Source organism: Elgaria multicarinata, chromosome 4 (assembly GCF_023053635.1).
Source record: "Elgaria multicarinata webbii isolate HBS135686 ecotype San Diego chromosome 4, rElgMul1.1.pri, whole genome shotgun sequence".
Lineage (NCBI taxonomy): Eukaryota > Metazoa > Chordata > Lepidosauria > Squamata > Anguidae > Elgaria > Elgaria multicarinata.
This window is the reverse complement of record NC_086174.1, coordinates 37,565,356-37,582,871: the sequence shown is the minus strand read 5'-3', so window position 1 is coordinate 37,582,871 and position 17,516 is coordinate 37,565,356. Positions and strand designations below refer to the sequence as shown.

The following is a 17,516-nucleotide window of genomic DNA, read 5'->3' as shown; positions in this document are numbered from 1 at the left end:
TGACAGCTAGTGTCGTCAGTTCCGGTCACGTGCTGTTTGTATTGACAGCTGGTGACGTCACTTCCGGTCACGTGCTGCTTGTTTTGACAGCTAGTGACGTCACTTCCAGTCACGTGGTGTTTGTTTTGGTCACGTGACCAAAACAAAGCCACATGGCTCATTTGCATAAATTTGACAGGAAGTAGGGCCATATACTACTAACATGGCAACCCATGACGTGGGTTGGGGAATGCTGGGAATTGTAGGAGTGTTTTTCCGTCTAAAAATGCATAGGATTGAGTCCTAACAATTCCATTTCCTAAGGAACAGCCATTTTAAACAGGCCAGAGGTAGAGATTAACAATGGCATCTACATTTCCCAATAGCTAGGGTTCATTTTGGAGAGACTCTTTTGGATGTATGGTGTGGAGAAATTGGATCAAGAGATGGCATTCTCCCCTTCTTATAGTACAAGAAACTGGAGGCCATCCCATGAAGGTGAAACAATGGAATTTGCTTTCACAGAATGTGATGATGGTCATGAATCTAGATACCTTTTGAAGGGGATTAGAAAAAATCATGGAGGATGTATATCAATGACTATGAGTTAGGATAGCTACATATTACCCCCAGGATACGAGTTGCTGGAGAACACAAGCAAGAGGGTGCCCTTGTTCTGCTTGTGGGCTTCCCAGAGGCATTTGGCCGGCCACAACCTGTAGGAAAGAGGAGGCCAGTGTAGATAGTCCTGTGGGCTGATGCAGCGGAGCTCTGCTTACATTCTCATGGACCCAGCAAGCTGCCTTCTCCAACTTCATTTACGTTTGCAACCGTGTTTTCCTGAGGAAGGACAGCCATATCTTCACAATCAGTGGACCCATATCTTATGCCCTGCATCTCAAGGTGCTGCGTTTCATTTGGTGCGGCAGCTCCCTCCACGTCCTGCATCTCTTCCCCATCTTCGTCACTTTCACTGCCCTGAAACATATCCCAAACAATAAGAGGCTTGTTGGACCTCACAAAACCAATGCTGGTCATCTCTTGACGAAGGCACGTGAGGATGATGATAGCTAGGCAAGGGTTTCTCTGTCCCTTCGGAAAGGTTTTCTTTAAAAACATTGAGACTAGACAAAGTTGCTGCCTAAATGGCAACTGTCAGCTTTTTTATGTTGTAGTTAACATGAATTGATTTGGGAACAAGCCAGAGGTTGTGCATCAAATTTACAGCTGTATTCATGCACAGTGTTTGTATGTCAAATTGTCGATGTGCATAATCCATTCAGGCTGACTGGGCAGTAAACAAAATTTCTCAGATAAATTCACACCCTCCAGTTGTTGATGTTTACTCACATTCTCCACTCAACTCCCATTTACAAATGTACTAGTAAATAGCTGCATAATGTTAGAGAAATATAAAACCTTCTTGCAGGTATTGTAAGTAATGCTATTTTAGTTAAAATCCCTTAAAGCAATTTCCCCTAATTTACAGTGCCACCCTATACATATTTACTCATACCCAAGTCCCATAGGGTACAAGGATGCTTACTCCCCATGTAAGTGTTCATAAGATTGCAGCCTTATTTTCTAAATTTATGCACCTTTTTATTGCCAATCGGTCCAGGAAATGTTTTTAAACAATCAAGCACTCTAAAACCCACTAAAAATAGCAGATAAAAAGTAGGGGGAAGCAACCAAAAAGAGTACCAATTCAGGGGGAATGATAAACCATAAAAGCAATTAAATACCATTAAAAGCTTGTGTGAGTCACATAAAGTTAATATATATTGAGTTAATGTGCATCCTTTTTGTTCCCTAAAGGCTATCTGCAGGGTTATGGATGAGAGAGAGAGAGAGAGAGAAATTAGAGGGCCAGAAAATCCAATGTCATTTTGCAGATTAATATTCATGGAGTGTACTTGAATGGGCACACACCCACACAGAAAAACTGAAGTCTGGTAAAAAATTAAATGTCAGGAACTTGCTTTTTTCTGTTAGTACTTGCTGACAAACTATAAGCATGTCATATTTTCTCTTCCTAGCATGAGCAAAAAATGGTGGGTGTGAAATAGTAACCAAAGTGGGTGAACTGAAGGTGACTCTCTCCCACCGTTTCCTTAGCTACTTAAGTTCCCCCCTACCCCAGTTCCCATGAGGGCCAAGGGAACCTGCTGAATGGAGAGGGCTGTATTGCAGGGGGCTGAGTGGGATGGGGGAGGCTATGGAAAAATCAGGCATAGGGGAGGCTATGGAACCCCATCTTTAGTGAAGGCCAGCGCCACAGCCCACTCTATGCATCAAAGTCTCTGACCCTCGGGAGTGCTTTTTTTGAGGGAGGGGGAGAATGCTAGAGGGAGGGGGGGCATGAAAGTCACTTTCTGAACCAACCCAAATCCAACCCGGTTAGAATTTAAGTGAATCACATGTAAAGTAAGATCCCAGCAATTTACAAATGAGTCAGAAGCAAGAACAGTTGGCAACACAGTTGGAAACCTATTTTAGGTTTCTGCATGACAGGACTATTTCTCACACAAAGAGTCCATGAATGGATAAAATTGGGCCACTTGGTTTGGACCACTTCAGACAGGCCGTGAAGGCTTACTTGAAAAAATGTTCTACCACCTCCAAATCCTAGACACAAAAAATGAGAAGCCAGGGGCCCTATTCAGAAGTTCACTCTCCCCTCCCCTCAATTGCATGAGATGGGGAGCAGGGATGAGCCCCCCCTCCCCGCTCTCAATGGCATCCTCATTGTTAAGCCTCATAGCCCTCCATCCATGGAGGGGGGGAGAACTTTTTTCAGCAGAGAAACTATTCTATTCATGAAGACTCCCTGTGGCCCTGTTCAGAAGACACCTTAAACTATGGCTTTAACTATGGTGAATAAAGCAAAAAGCCTTATTCACCATGATTAAGGTCATGGTTTTAAGGTGTTTTCTGAATGGGCCCTGTGTGACTTAGAAGCATGTAAAAATCCGGGTTTCAAATTGCCTGGAGAGCCTACCTGAAAAGAACAGGCTCCCTGCTGCTGCAGTGGTTATCCCTCCAGGGGATGAGGGGTTGCAAGGACAACAACAGGGCTATGACAGAGGTGGTGGGGCCAACAACAGCCTTGTCCTGGATCTTACCCTGATACAACTCTCCTTGCATGGATGCAGCTGGTGGTAGTTCTCATTGCACAGGTGCCATATCTAATTTTCTAACTGCATGGATGGGGGATGGACATCTGAATAGGGCTTGCGAGAAGGTGAGGACTCCCATATTTAGTTTTCTAACTGTACATTCTAACCACCTGGTACAGGTAGTTCTTCCCTCATTTATCTGCTGTTTGTGAGAATTGGGCCATGATCATAGCCCGATTGCACTAACACCAATGCACTAACATCAATGCGAGGCACTTGTCTTGGAGGTGTGTGCTAACATATCTTCAAAATGTTCCTAAGTAACCAGCTTTCAAAGGACCCTCATTCATTCTTTCCCGCAGAACTTCACAGCTAGAAAGATTTTTCTTTACCCATGACAAGTTCCCAAGGCCCCAAGACGATTGCAGCTACATTCACTGGCCATCCCACAAGATGACTACTGCTTTAAAGCGCTTTATAACAGTTTTGACAACTGTTGGGGCCCAGGACACACTGCATATACAGTTTTCAAAACGTTTTCAAAGTTCTTTAAAGCAGTAGTGTAGATCCCCCACCCCCAGGACCTGTCTTTGAACAGCTTCACCTTCAAGAAGTACCCATTTAGCACGGCAATCAGTAACAGGTTTCTCAACATTTCAAGGTAACCAGGTAATTTTCCTCTGAATTCTCTGCGTTGTCAGAGAAAGAGATGCATATCTTGTTCCACAGAGGTAATTCAATAGAATCAGCGGTCAGGACCATGAACCATAATTATGCAATAGTTCAGTAGTATGACCGATCTGTAATGATTTCCTGTTAAGTTTGTCAAAAGTACTAAATGTTTAGAATATATATAACAGGTTGACCATTTCACTTCTCTGTTGCTATATGAGTATTGCATCGTGAAAGCTTACAAAATCTCGAATGGTTAGGCAGAGTTGTTCTTCTCTCACAATATTAGAAAGTGGGATGATCTCTCAAATAATTGATGGGGGAGTAGAAGTAGGACAGATAGAAAGAAGTCTTACTTTATATATGGCATAACTAACATCTGGAATTCACTGTGGTTTGTGTTTTTTGTTTTTTTCTCAATAAGAAAGCCACAGTTTATGCCAGCATTAAATAAATACTGGACCAAGAATCCCATTAGTATTTAAGAACTTGACCTAATCATCATCATCATCATTATTATTTATTGCATTTTTATACCATCCAACAGCCGAAGCTCCTTGAATCCACATCAATGGCTGGATGTCAATGTAAGCTATTTAGGCAGCAAATACCCATTTACCTGGGAGTAGGTCCCACTTAATTCAATGGGGCTTACTTTTGAGGAGACATGGACAGGATTGCATTGTAAGCATTTCCAATAACATTCTCTCTTCGATCGAGGGCCGCAGATTCAACATCTGGAGGGCTGCAGAAAAGCTCTTGAGGCTGTTTTTCAGTTAAAAAGGAGAAGAGGGCTTTGATGCACACATTGCATATAATGTGTAGTTTGTCCCTCGTTCATCCAGTTAGCAGGCTGATATGTTAACAAATACAGCACATGGAACACCCTGCTGTCTTTTCCAAGGGGAGCTTGTAAATAAAATTTAAGGGGGGAAAAAGACCAAAATATTAAAATGTTACCCATGGCATCAATGCCATGTGAAACAAGGATATTCGAGAACATTTTCCTTTACATCTTAAAAGTAACAATGAAGATACCCAGTAACTTCGATAGCAAATAAAACACATAATGCTTTTTACTGTCCACTTGGAGCTACGCTGTGTTTTACCTCTTTCTGTGTCCTGTAATATTCGTCTATTGCATACTGATATTTCGGTTCATTGAGTCCAAAGAATGTGGCTAACTTCCCACCCAGGAATTCGCAAGCTGTAAGGATATTGGAAAAACAACAACAATTGGAATCTTCATTTTAAGGACCGACGTCAAGTAAATGGTGGGAGGTGGAGCAGGGGGAAATATCAGTGCATCCAATAGCTCTAAGTCAGGCCTGGGTCCCAATCCAGCCCTCCTGGATTCCCCAAAGGGGATTCCCCCTTCCCCTGTTCCCCAATCACTGATCGTTGGGTGATTTTGTGCAGTTTTCCACCATTTTAAAAAGGTTGAAATGCCTCTCCTAAGGCTTCATTACTGACAATAAGAGCTTTAAGCTAAATGATGCTGAGTTTTTGGTACTTTTGGCCCCACCTCTTTTTGCCTTTAGCTCCGCCCACCACAGAATGCAGTCCTGAAATGTCTTCTCTGAGTCAAAGTCTTCTCTGAAATGGAATTTGGCTGAAAGAGGTTTGCCATCTCTACCCTAAGTTAGGGTGACCATATGAAAAGGAGGCCAAGGCTCTTGTATCTTTAACAATTGTTTGGAAAAAGGAATTTCAGCAGGTGTCATTTGTATGCATGCAGTGCCTGGTGAAATGCCCTCTTCATCACAACAGTTAAAACCGCAGGAGCCGTGCCCTCTTTAGCTAAAGTGACCAGATACAAAAGAAGGCAGGGCTCCTGCAGCTTTAACTGTTGGGATGAAGAGGGCATTTCACCAGGTGCTGCATGCATACAAATGACACCTGCTAAAATTCCCTTTTCTAGACAACTGTTAAAGATACAGGAGCCCTGTCCTCTTTTTCATATGGTCAACCCACTCTAAGTGGACAACGTTAGCTCATAAATCCTTCTGTGCCTGCTGCACCTTGTTTTCTGATGACTTCCAATGAGATAAACAGGCTTTCTTCCTGATTGCTGAAGGAAGATGTTAACAGTTTCTTACACAAGAGGAAGAGACTCGACCAACCGCTTTACCAACTGCGTAAAAGCCAGTGTGTTTTTCAATCATTACTAAAGATGGGGCAAAATAACCAAAAATATATACTTACTAAAAAAAGTTGACATTGCAATTCGAAGTACCCAAACGCGCAGGAAACTACCCCAGGAGATGTTGGCCTATGAATCAAAGACAAGATGGAAACTCCTGTGTGGCTACTGCCATAACATTAACAGCATGATAGTAAATTTCTGTCTCAAGAAGGAAAAGGATAGATTACTGCTGTATCTAAGCTAACGGTTTCTACTGAAATCTCATTTCTTCATGACATTCTAACAAATGTACAAAGATGCACTGTTTTTCTGAGGACATACTTCTACGGAAAGAGCAGAGCAGAGAACTGAGCAAAATTCTGCCTGGGATAATGTCTAAAAATAACAGTAATAATCTTACCATGTCAAGAAGCGGCTCATGGTTATTCTCCTCAGGATCTTCTTCCTCTGTACTGTATTCTTCCATAGATTCACCATTCGCAAAATAAATAATCCTTCTTGGAGTTCTATTTTCCTCTTTCTTTTGATCTTTCAGCTGCTTGTCACTATTTTCTTCCTCCTGCTCATCAGAAAGAAGATGAATATTATTGGATTGGATTGTAGTTGCAGTTGTCTTGTTGTTTTATTTTAGGCTGGCATAAGTTTTAATTTATGCTGGCGTTTGTTGTTTTTTAGAACGTTAGCTGCTGTTCCTGCTTTTTATCACTGCATCAGGTTATTATGTGAGACATTGGACTGGGGGCTCCTGCCCTGAAAGGCAGATAAGAAAGATTTAAAATAACTAAAAATAAAGAAATAAAATCAACTCAACTGAAACAGTTTCAGGAGAATGTGAAAATGTCAGCCTGCGCCATAGCTTTTATCTCACCTCAAGGGTTGAATTTATTGGAGTTTTGAAGACTTCATTCCAATGTTTCTAACATTAGAAAGACAACCTCCGTAGCACGTGAGGCAAGGCCTGAGTTTTATAAATGGCATGTAGATGATCATTATGGTACCTCTAAAGCACGAGTGGGCTACCCACAGGCCTCATGCAACCCTTAGAGGCCACCTTTGTGGCCCACCAAAGATGCCCCCTGCCCCCAATCCCATCCTTGCTATTGCCACACAGAGTGCGTGAGGAGAAGGTTTCATGTTTCCCAGCAGAATTGGGCTCTTGACAGCTGCTGGAAGCCCATTTCTGCAAGTAAATAGCACGTGTGGATGGTTGTTATGATTAAGAGCTCCTCTATGAATGGCTGTGATGTTTAAGGGCTCTGCTATAAAAAGAACGTTTAATATCCAGGAAAAAGCGGGACCTTCCACCACTAGATGGTGCTGTCTCAATATAAGTGAAGGGAAGTATTCAATTCAAAGCATGTAGTCGCCCCCCTTGTCCAATACAATGCAGCCCATAACAATTGCACAAATAGTGTCGCTTACAATTATTACTGCAATTGTAAGAGGTTGTCTTTCTACATTCCCCTTAATGTAGAGGCACTCCAGTTATTCAGAAATCAACCAACTGCTACCACCTTGTACGATGCAAAAATCATCTTCATGTTGACGATACCGGTTGCACTGACTCTTAGGAATAACGTGGACTTGGCTACCCATTCCGCTCGAATCATCTCATAATCTCCTGATAAATAAATAAGCAAACCCTCCACTGATCCTTCGGTTGCTAGGTATATATGCTTTTATATACTATATGCTTTTATCTGTACGCTGCCCTGAGATCTTATTGATATAGGGTGGGATATAAATGTTTTAAATAAATAAATAAATTGTGACAACCAAAGAAGAGGAGGAACAGGTGGTACCTCCCTGCTCCCTGGGGAAAATGGGAGCTGTATTCCAAGACATCTCAGGGGCACCAGGTTGGGGAAGGCTGATTTAAACTTTATTTATTTAAAACTTTTGTCTTCCGCCCTATATCACTAGGATCTAAGGGCGGCATTAAGGGTGCAATCTTATGCATGTTTAGAGTACTGGGAGTTGTAGGACTTTTTAATGTCTAAACATGCATATGATTGCAACTAATTTTATTATGTAGTGACAGACTCTGCCAAAACACATCTGAATTATTCTTAAGCGGAAGAGACTTATTTTCATTTATAACTGGATTCTCCACTCCCAGCCACAATGCCAAAAGACACAAGGGATTTTCTCCATCACTGTATGTAAAAAAAAGTTAGGATACATATCTATTGCTAAAGTATTTAACATTTTTTAAAAACACAATAGTAACTCACCTTCAAAATCTCCCTGCTATCTTCCATCGCAGAAATAAGACCCTGATTAAAATGCTGCTGAGGTGGTTAGGGGGGGAAAGAGAAAACGTAACTGGGAACCCATGCGTAGATCTTTTCGAAATATTAGCTGCTCAAAACCAAGAGGCCGGTTCAGGAAAAGCAGAACTATAAGGCTTCAGGATATTGCTCTCAGAAAAAGGGCTGGCTGTGTTTGAATTGTGGGTTGGGCTTTCTTCTTTTTTTGTTATACACTAGATCTAAAAGATTGCAACAGGAGCTGGAGGGAGAGAGGAAAATGCCTGTACAAGTGATACTTAGGTGTGTGTATCTGGGGGGAGAAGAGCTGCAATTCTTTTCTTTTCAAAAAATAAGCATTCCAGTCTTGGAGAGCCATTTTCAGTACCTCTTTTGACACACACACACTTCAAAAGGCTCTTATATTTCACAACGTTAAAAGCCACAAACGTAATATTTACTCTTTCCCAATAGATCTAAACCAACCAGAAGCAGACACCACACCTTTGTTGAAAAGAGTGTTTGCAACCCAAGACGCCACGCTACCTGGCTGCTTTGTGAAACTGCCACGTGTTAAGGAACTGCTATGTACGCATAAGGAGGTTTGTTGTGTGCACAATAAGGAATAAAGCATAAGCAAACTAGGCAAGTGGATATTTATGTGTTTTAAATGCTTCAAAGTTTGAAGCCTTCTTTCCAGCTCCTATCCAATCTACTAAAGCTAAGAATGGATAAGTACAATGCATGTCAAATGTTCTAAATACTTTATATTCTGATTCAATAGTCCTAACCAACCTGTAAGGTAGGCATGATGTTGTTGCCTATTGCAAGTGTAGGAGCACTGGCTGAAAGATGGAGTAGCCAGATACAAAATAGCATTGGGAATGTTGTAGGTGAATCTAAAACATTTTACCTGAGGTTTTTATTACACACTCATGATTGGCCATTCATGGACATTTACGGGTCATTTACACAATGCCGCCAACCTCCAGAAGACATACCCTGCACTTTCCCCCCTTTATCCTGCTTTCAAAATGATCTGAGAAAAGCTGTAATAAAAGTTAATGGTGAAATGTTGGCATTGCACTATAATTCAGCCACTAGATGGCGGTGTTTCATTGAATATATAGAGCCTTGTAGAGAAGAGAAATTTTCAATTCCAAATCACATTCGCCATTAAAGGAGCCCATCGTAAACCCAGAAAGATTCTGGAAGAAATCCCAGTAAGAATGCAGGGGGGGGGTTTCCTTAATGTAGAGAAGCCCCCCCCAAAACCAGATCACCCCCCATCTGACCAACAGTAAAAACTAGATCTAGGGTATGTCCTGCCTCATGTGTTGAGCCAATGATGTACTGAGACAGCTCCAGGTTTGTCATGGTAGCCATGAAGTCCCAAGCAAGCTCTGTTAGGACAGCCTCAGCATGGATATTGAAGTCCCCCAAAACCACAGTCCTAGAGTTCTCCAACACCACCTCCGAGACCACCCCAGCCAGCTCTGGCAGGGAGACTGCGGTAGCGGAGTAGGCAGCACACCAGCAGCATACCTGTTCTGTCTCTTTGGCCCAGCACAAGGTACAAACCCTCAAAACTGGTACTAGGACAGATGGGCTTCCTTGTGAGACAGATGGAATCCTTCTGGATGACAGCAACTCCTCCCCCCCCCCTCGGCTGGTGCTGCACCGAGTACCCAGGTGGACAGAGCTGACACAAATCCACTCCATCCAGCTCTCAGTAATGCACACCAGGTCAGCCATTTCACCCACAATCAAGTCATGGATAGTGATTGTTTTATTATAGACCAACCCGGCATTCAGAAGCAGCATCAGAGGGTGGGCTGATAGGGCAACCTGGATCTTGAAATATGGAGGAAAGACTGAAAGTTGGGCCAGATTTCAAGTGTCTGTCCTGCCTTTCCCTTACCTGATGTGTCCAACCCCCAATGCCATACTTCCCTCTTCCAGAGAATACACCAATAGGGGCACCCCATTCCTCCCCCTTCCCCTGGGATTCACCTGGGCAATTAGACAAACAGTAAAAAAGGGGAAAAAGCCAATTCAGGCTGGCAAATCAGGTCAGCAAGAGAGTGAAGCACCAACCAAAAATAGGAACAGGCCTAGTATAGCTCCCTCCTCAAGCAACTTTCAACTATTGTACAATCATACAAGGATGTTGTCCAGGCTATGGCCAGTCTCTCACCCAAGCCAATTGCCCCCACCTATCAGCTCTCACCTGAGAGATGTTTGGATCTCAGCCACATCAACTGTCCTATGCTCTTACCCTAGGACAGCTCATACACACAAAACATTCATATACACCCACACTTGTCCGGGAAGGGGGTACGGCCCTTGCCCTCCCTGGGCTTGCCACCTCAGCCAGCCAGCTTATATATCCCCTTCCAAAGAGAGGGACCGATGGAGGCTATCAGCAATGGCTGGCTCAGTACCTAGGGGGGCTGGTGGAGCAGCAGTCTGCCCGGCAGAAGTTCACAGGTAGAGATGGTTGTGGTGTGGCAGCTGCAGCAGGGTCTCCCTCTCTGTCTCTCCCAGATGGTGGTCTCTCTTCCCTGCAAGTCCCAGCTAGCTCTCCTAAGAATGCATAGTGCAATCATACTGAAGATGCATATGTAAAGCATTAAATGTGTGTAAAATTGGTATTAAATAACATGTTAAACCTTTTTTCCTGAGAAACAAAAATTACAAAAGGGAAACACACATATTTATAATTACAACACACACACACACACTTTTGAATGTGAAAGATCATGCCATAGTCTCATTAAAATTATATTCACTACATTACACAGGAATCAAAAACATGGTAAAAGACTAGCACTATATTGGTCCATTTTTATTTATTCTACATTGTTATATGTAAGGCTCAAAGGCCATCCAAGCATGGAAAGGGATCAGGTAGAAACGTACAGTCCCACTAGGAGGATTTAACAGCATACAGATTTCAAGCTTAAAAAGGAACATTTTCCTAATGCCAAAAACATGGTATTGTACAAACCGGAGCTTCTTCAGTGGTGTGCACGCGTGCGTACGTGAGAGAGAAACAAAGTAGTCAAACGAACAGTTATCGATATTAAATTCTAACTGCATACGTGCTAGAAATGTTTTAAAAATATATACATCTATTCCAGTCATACATGAGGCTCCCAGTAGTCCCCAGCCAAGTTAGTGATCAGGATTTACACTTCAATTCAGTGACTCTGCAGTATCTGCTGCTCCCAAATCATTCACCAGCGCCTCATTAGGAAATCTTCTCAAGGCAAAAACAGAACGGCATAATTTTACTATCACAATTATTTTTACAATCCTCAAAAAGTTAATTCTAGAAGGCCGCCAGGGCTGAAAAGGAGTTAATTAACGTTCTGCCTCACCAGTAAGCGAAGCATGAATATGTTGTGCCAAACTAGTGCAGACCCTTACGGTGCTGGGGGGGGGGGGCGGCATATCCTGCCCTCCAGTGGTTCTTAGATGGCCACATTCCACCACCCCCAACCACTGATCAGGTGGTATTGGAATAAATAAGAGCACTAGAAGTATTCACTTTATGTGAAAGCTCACTAAGGCTGCATTTATTTGGAAATCCCACTGAAATCAGCAAGGGCTTACTTCTGAACACACACTGATAGGATTGGATACACAACTGATTTTCTTTGCTAGTCTGTGGATGGATTGTTCACTGATAACTGTTTTTTCCTGGAGCATTTTATTAATTGATTAGTGGTGCAGTGGGCAAAACGGTTTATTTAATGTTCCTAACCACAACTTCTAATAAGAACACTACCATTCTTTCTTACACATTCCAAAGCTTGTGAAGCCATTCAGGCTTATCTGATCACTGTTGATCGTTGACTGAGCATCCTCCGGACCTTTTCATACCCAATAAGACTTCACTACATGAAGACTTTCATACAGGTTTCCATACAAACGTCTTCCCATTATTCCCGTTTGGTGTGAGGCAGCAGAAAGAGGGGAGTGTTGAGCTACATGAGCATGGCAAAAATTTAATAACTAAATATTTTGAATCATTTGGCTTTGGTATGGAATTCCAAGTCCAGCTAAGCTGATAGGAAAGGAAAGGAACCTCTCGTGCAAGCACTGAGTCATTACTGACTCTTGGGGGGATGCCAGTTTTCGCTGACGTTTTCTTGGCAGGCCTTACAGTGGGGTGGTTTGCCGTTGCCTTCCCCGGCCGTTATTACCTTTCCCTCAGCTAACTGGGTACTCATTTTACCAACCTCGGGAGAATGGAAGGCTGAGTCGACCCAAGCCGGCTGCCTGAAACCAGCTTCCGCTGGGATCGAACTCAGGCCGTGGGGAGAGTTTCAGCTGCCGAAACTGCTGCTTTACCGCTCTGCGCTACACGAGGCTCATATAAGCTGATAACATTCTGCATTAAATAATCTCACTCACACTCTCACCAAATACAGGCCCAAGAAGCAAGCCAGAACAATATTCAGAAGAAATTGCCACAAATTTATACCAATTCAGTTTATAAATACACAAACTGGAGTGTTGAATTATCCCAAGCACATGTTAACTATAGTTCTTATTACAGGACATTCTACTTCTACAAGTCCATGTATTACAGTCTTGCCTCTTTCCAGTCTCACAACTCCACACCTTCCTCCTTAACCATTTATTTCTCTGTGTGTAGAAGAACCTGTTGCATTGCTTTTAGCCTCCATTCCTGATTGTGACACAGCAATGGGTACAAACTAGAATACTTAAAAGGAATCCATTCATTTCTTCTGCATCCTTCTCACAAATCATATTATTTTGTCTTCTCTGCATTGTTCCTTAGTCCAATCTGCTCCTATATCCCTGACCACCTGTTTAAATCCCCTTCCAATTCCTCTTGTGCAGCAGTTATCTGTGCAACTTCTCCATAGGGCATTATTTTCTAGCCTCTGAAGTAAGAAATCTTTATATACCAAAACAGCTTAATACTTATTCATGTTCAATTAGGAATCGTATGGTTCTTCCATAAAAGTCTTACTTCCTTTGAGCAATTCTGGTTCAAACGCTGACTCATTCTTAATACATAGTTCTATAATCTCCCTTGTAAAGCCTTTGGTTTCTGTCAAAGGACTTCAAGGCCAAACACTGCCTAAATGCACGTTTTACTTGTATTTTCCTTAGAGTATTTTAAATGCGAAGATGGCATCAGTTGTAGCCCTTCTAGGGCTAAAATTACACTAGGTAGAAGAACCTTCTATTTTTCGTGTAAGGTATATATTTTCCTACCATTTCTTTACACCGTTTATTAGGTTGACAATCCTGTAAGTTCCAATGGACTCATATAATTGCCTTGCTCTTAAAATGTGGAGGTAATACCCATTATTTTCTTGTATCCTTGCCTTGTTTGTTTTCAATCAACTGTGTTTACACAACATCTTAAGAAGCCTCCATAAAATTCATCTTGTTCAGTCTCCCCACTGCCCCTAATCTCCTCTGTCTCATCCCTTCTATCGACTAGATTTTGTGTCATAATCAGGTGCCTTTTAATCTAAATGCTCACTTTCTAACTGAGATCATAACCCTTTTCCAACCCAGTTTTAATCTCTTCATTTCTGATAAGCTTCTTTTAAAATGCAGCAACACAACTCAGCCAAATATAGATATCTATAAAAGATGAAAAGCAGTGAATTAATTTTTAGGATGAAGAAGTCCAGAGGAGCCAGCAAATGGGTAGACAATAAAATCCCAGAGTTCACAAAATGTAGCTCACAGGGGGTATTTCAAAGCACTTGTGGAGTTTAAGAGATCTGGCAACCAGTGTCTTTTTGAGGCTTTATATCTGGCTCTTTCAGAGGTTTCACTTCCTCCTCTGGTTTTGGTTTAGCCTGCAAATGAAAGAAGAAATAATAATAATAATAATAATAATAATAATAATAATAATAATATATCATCTAATTACGTTACTGGGTATCACTTTTTTTTTAAAAAAAAGAGACAGCTTTCAACAATGTGACTTTTAGAATTTGGAGACTAACAAGTCGTAGAAATTTTTGCTTGCATTTTGGTAGACCAGTTCTTCAGCTATTATAAAATTGAAGCTGAATAAATTGGATAATGGTAAAAAGCGTCTTTTAAAAGCTTTGCAACACATGGCAACCTTTCGTGAAGGGAGGGTATGAGAGAAGGCAAAGATACCCAACAAACAAATACAAAGCCTTCACAAGATATTCATATTCTCTTCCTCTTTCTTGCTCAGCAGAGGAGTAATGGTGGTGGTGGTGGTGGTGGTGGTGGAGTGTGTGTGTGTGTGTGTGTGTGTGTGTGTGTGAGAGAGAGAGAGAGAGAGAGAGAGAGAGAGAGCGCACACTGATATAGAAGCAGACGATCACAGATAACATTAAAGGAAAAAAGCAAAACAGAAAGAACGATTGGTCTTACATTGTCCTCCTTTGGCCTTTTAGTAAGATCAAATGCTGCAAGGGATTCTGGGGTCCAGTGGATATGCACAGCAGGGAACTCAAAAGGAATTGGCTCAACCAGGCCATAGTTTGCTTTCAGCTCCAGCTGGGGAGCCTCTGGGGGTATCTTCTGGAAGTAACTAAAAGAAAGAACAGTGTGAATGTTAGCCATTTCTTAGTTCTTCTCATTGAAAAGGGTGATCAAAGCCACAAACAGCTTGCACAGTTTAACAGTACGCTACTCACAATTTGCACATTCGTTTCCTAAATATGGCAAGTGCCAAACACACTGTACCTACGTTGTACAATTTATTTATTGCATTGCCTTTCAAATAAGTTTCAAAAGGTAAAAGCAGTGCATGCATCCCATTTGGTCTACCATAACATACTCTTACATGCAGCTGCCTTTGAAAAGTATTTGGGAATTGCAGTTGGTCCAGAATGCCAGGGCTACGTTGTTAACTAGGCCAGTGACTAGAGCAGGTAATTGTTTCCTGGCACAATTCAAAACGCTGGTCGCGACCTATAAAGTCCTATACAATTTGGGGCCAGACTATTTGGAAGACTGCATACTCCCATAGGAGATGGAATAGAGAGCCTTCTTGGTGGCCACATCCAGATTCTGGAATCCCCTGCCAAGGCAAGCTAGGTTGACCCCTCTCCTTGTTGTCCTTCCACTGGCAGGCAAAGATATTTTTATTTTGGCAGGCCTCTGGCAGCTAAAATGCTTTGTTCCTGAAGGGGCTTTAACTGGTTGGTTCCTTTTTGTTTATTTTTATTGCTGCATTTTAAACTATGCTTTTAATTTATTTGTTTTTATGTTTTAATCAACATCCAGCTTTTATCTTTATTGCCTGCCAGTATCAGGGGAAATCTCATTTCTATTATGTATTTTATCTTTCAATTAGCATTAATTTCATGATCGGCTGAGGGTGGTAGAGCCTCAGTTATGTTGCTATAGCCACTTCCAACACTAAATAAATTGCATGTCATATTATAGCCGCCTCACTAGGAAGAGGAATGTAGACGTGACCACGTGCCTCTTCAGCCTAATAAGCAAACCAGAGAGGGAAAGAGAACACGACGACTGGGATGCAGCTGGAGTCAGCAGTCCAGGGCTGAGTTTGAGGCAATGAAGTTTTATAAGACCCCACAGCTCGACTAGTTGAGGCAGTGCTCCAAAGCTAGAAGCAACAGGGAACCAGCCCTCAATAAAGCTGCCTTTCCTGACTAGATGGTTTCCACTTTGCCAGAGGCATCACCAGCTCTAGTGCTGTATGGCCAAGGGATCTAGGCCATCATAAGTCAGTAGAGCTTAGCCAACCCTCCTGCTCCCCTGACACCAATACCATCTTTTGGCTACGTCCACTAGCTGAAGATCTTAAGGATCTATTGAACCCTTGTAACAACTTTCCCCAACCTTGTGCCATCCAGAAACTTTGGACTACAATCACGACCCAGCCAGCATGGTCAATGTTCAGGGACAATGAAGCTGTAGTCCAAAACACCTGGTGGGCTCCTGGTTGAAGACGGCTTCCTTAAGGGATACTTGTAAACCAGATGGGAATCCAGGCAATTTAAATCCCAACTTAAATTACCAAAAGAAAGGCTGATTTAAATCACATTGTCTATATTTTCTAGACAATTATGCACAGTGCTTGTGTAATCATATTACTGGAACATGTTAATTTGCAATAAAACGGCATATTAACACTAACAAGGAGCACACATATTCTATAATTTATGGGTTGGATCCAGACTTGCCCATCTTTGAAGAACTGAGATTGAGCAGAAGCAATGTTTGCCAACTCCCTTTCCCCCCTCAAGCCCCCACTGCCAGCTCCCAGGCTACTTTTGGGAGGAGTGGGGGAAGCGCAAGGAGCTGCAGGGGGAATTGTTGAGAAATGACCTCTCCCCATCCCCCAGCAGGCACGTCCCATAGGCAGTCTCCCACTCACAGGTAGATGTAGATTAAACCCCCTATTACATTCAAATAGAGCTCAATATTTTCAGTAGTTTTAGAAAGTGTTACACTGTCCTCAGCTTATTTAATAGATAACTTTGGTTATTATGCATATGAGTAGCAAGGGCTAGTGGTTACTGGGCAAGCACTGCTTGTTTAGAAACAGCAAATATTAATAGAGAACTGAGAAAATATCAAAGCCCAGAGAGTTAAAGCTTTTAGGAAGTTTAGCATGCTTTTAGGATTTTTTTTAGGAAGTTTTAACAACATATACTATGTTTTTAATCAGTATTTTATGTATTTTATACTTACTATTGTTCCCCGCCTCGATCAAAATGGAGAGGCGGGTAAGAAATAAATTATTTTTATTATTATTATTATTATTATTATTATTATTATTATTATAGCGCATAAATTAGGAGCATGCAAGACCATGCAGGTGGGCATAGTGGATGGGTTGGAGAGACCCTTCGAAACACCATGGAAGGTGGTGTTGGAGGCTGCAGTGGGCTGTCAGAGATTTGGCAAAGATCGCCCACCTCCTTTTCCAGCTGGCTGCAGTGACCCGAGTGGATCTCATAAGAATGTAAGAAAAGAGAGAGCCCCTGCTGGGAAATTTCCAATATTTATCTCATTTTAAAAAGTCAATATTTGTAAGCCCTCCAAAAATGTAGGAGCAGATTTCTTGGACTATAGATTAACATGTATTCTCATTCAAGGGTGGGTGACAATTGCCACATGCCATGGCCTATTCTCCCTTGCATGACATAGGAATAAACTGAATGGTCAAATATTTGTATAACTTCTCTTGTTTCTAGAGTTCAATCTGCTGGCATACAACTTGGGGGGTGAGGGTAGGAATGCAACTTTCCAGTTTTAGATTTGCAACCAACTAAAGGCCCCTAACAGCAAGATTGGGAGGACGGGAGGAGCCGGTTGGGTTTGAATGAGCTCCGTGAT

General features: G+C 42.1%; 2 protein-coding genes across 3 annotated transcripts in view; both read right to left on the bottom strand.

Annotated features, from left to right (window-relative positions):
* Positions 1-350: 350 nt before the first annotated feature.
* On the bottom strand, positions 351-8,286 carry FAM177B (family with sequence similarity 177 member B). The gene is made up of 5 exons (XM_063125589.1): positions 8,151-8,286; positions 6,317-6,475; positions 5,976-6,042; positions 4,880-4,977; positions 351-957 (listed from the first exon to the last, which is right to left on the bottom strand). The coding sequence occupies exons 1-5, from the start codon at positions 8,175-8,177 to the stop codon at positions 763-765; spliced, it is 546 nt and encodes a 181-aa protein (XP_062981659.1). The 5' UTR covers positions 8,178-8,286; the 3' UTR covers positions 351-762.
* A 2,714-nt stretch (positions 8,287-11,000) lies between these two features.
* BROX (BRO1 domain and CAAX motif containing) overlaps positions 11,001-17,516 on the bottom strand; it is a 28,855-nt gene continuing 22,339 nt past the window's right edge. For both annotated transcript variants that reach the window (XM_063124106.1, XM_063124105.1), the window contains 2 exons: positions 14,574-14,733; positions 11,001-14,020 (listed from right to left, as the gene is read on the bottom strand). In XM_063124106.1, coding sequence (XP_062980176.1) covers positions 13,934-14,020; positions 14,574-14,733 — 247 coding nt within the window. In that variant the 3' untranslated portion in view covers positions 11,001-13,933. The remainder of the gene's footprint in view (positions 14,021-14,573; positions 14,734-17,516) is intronic.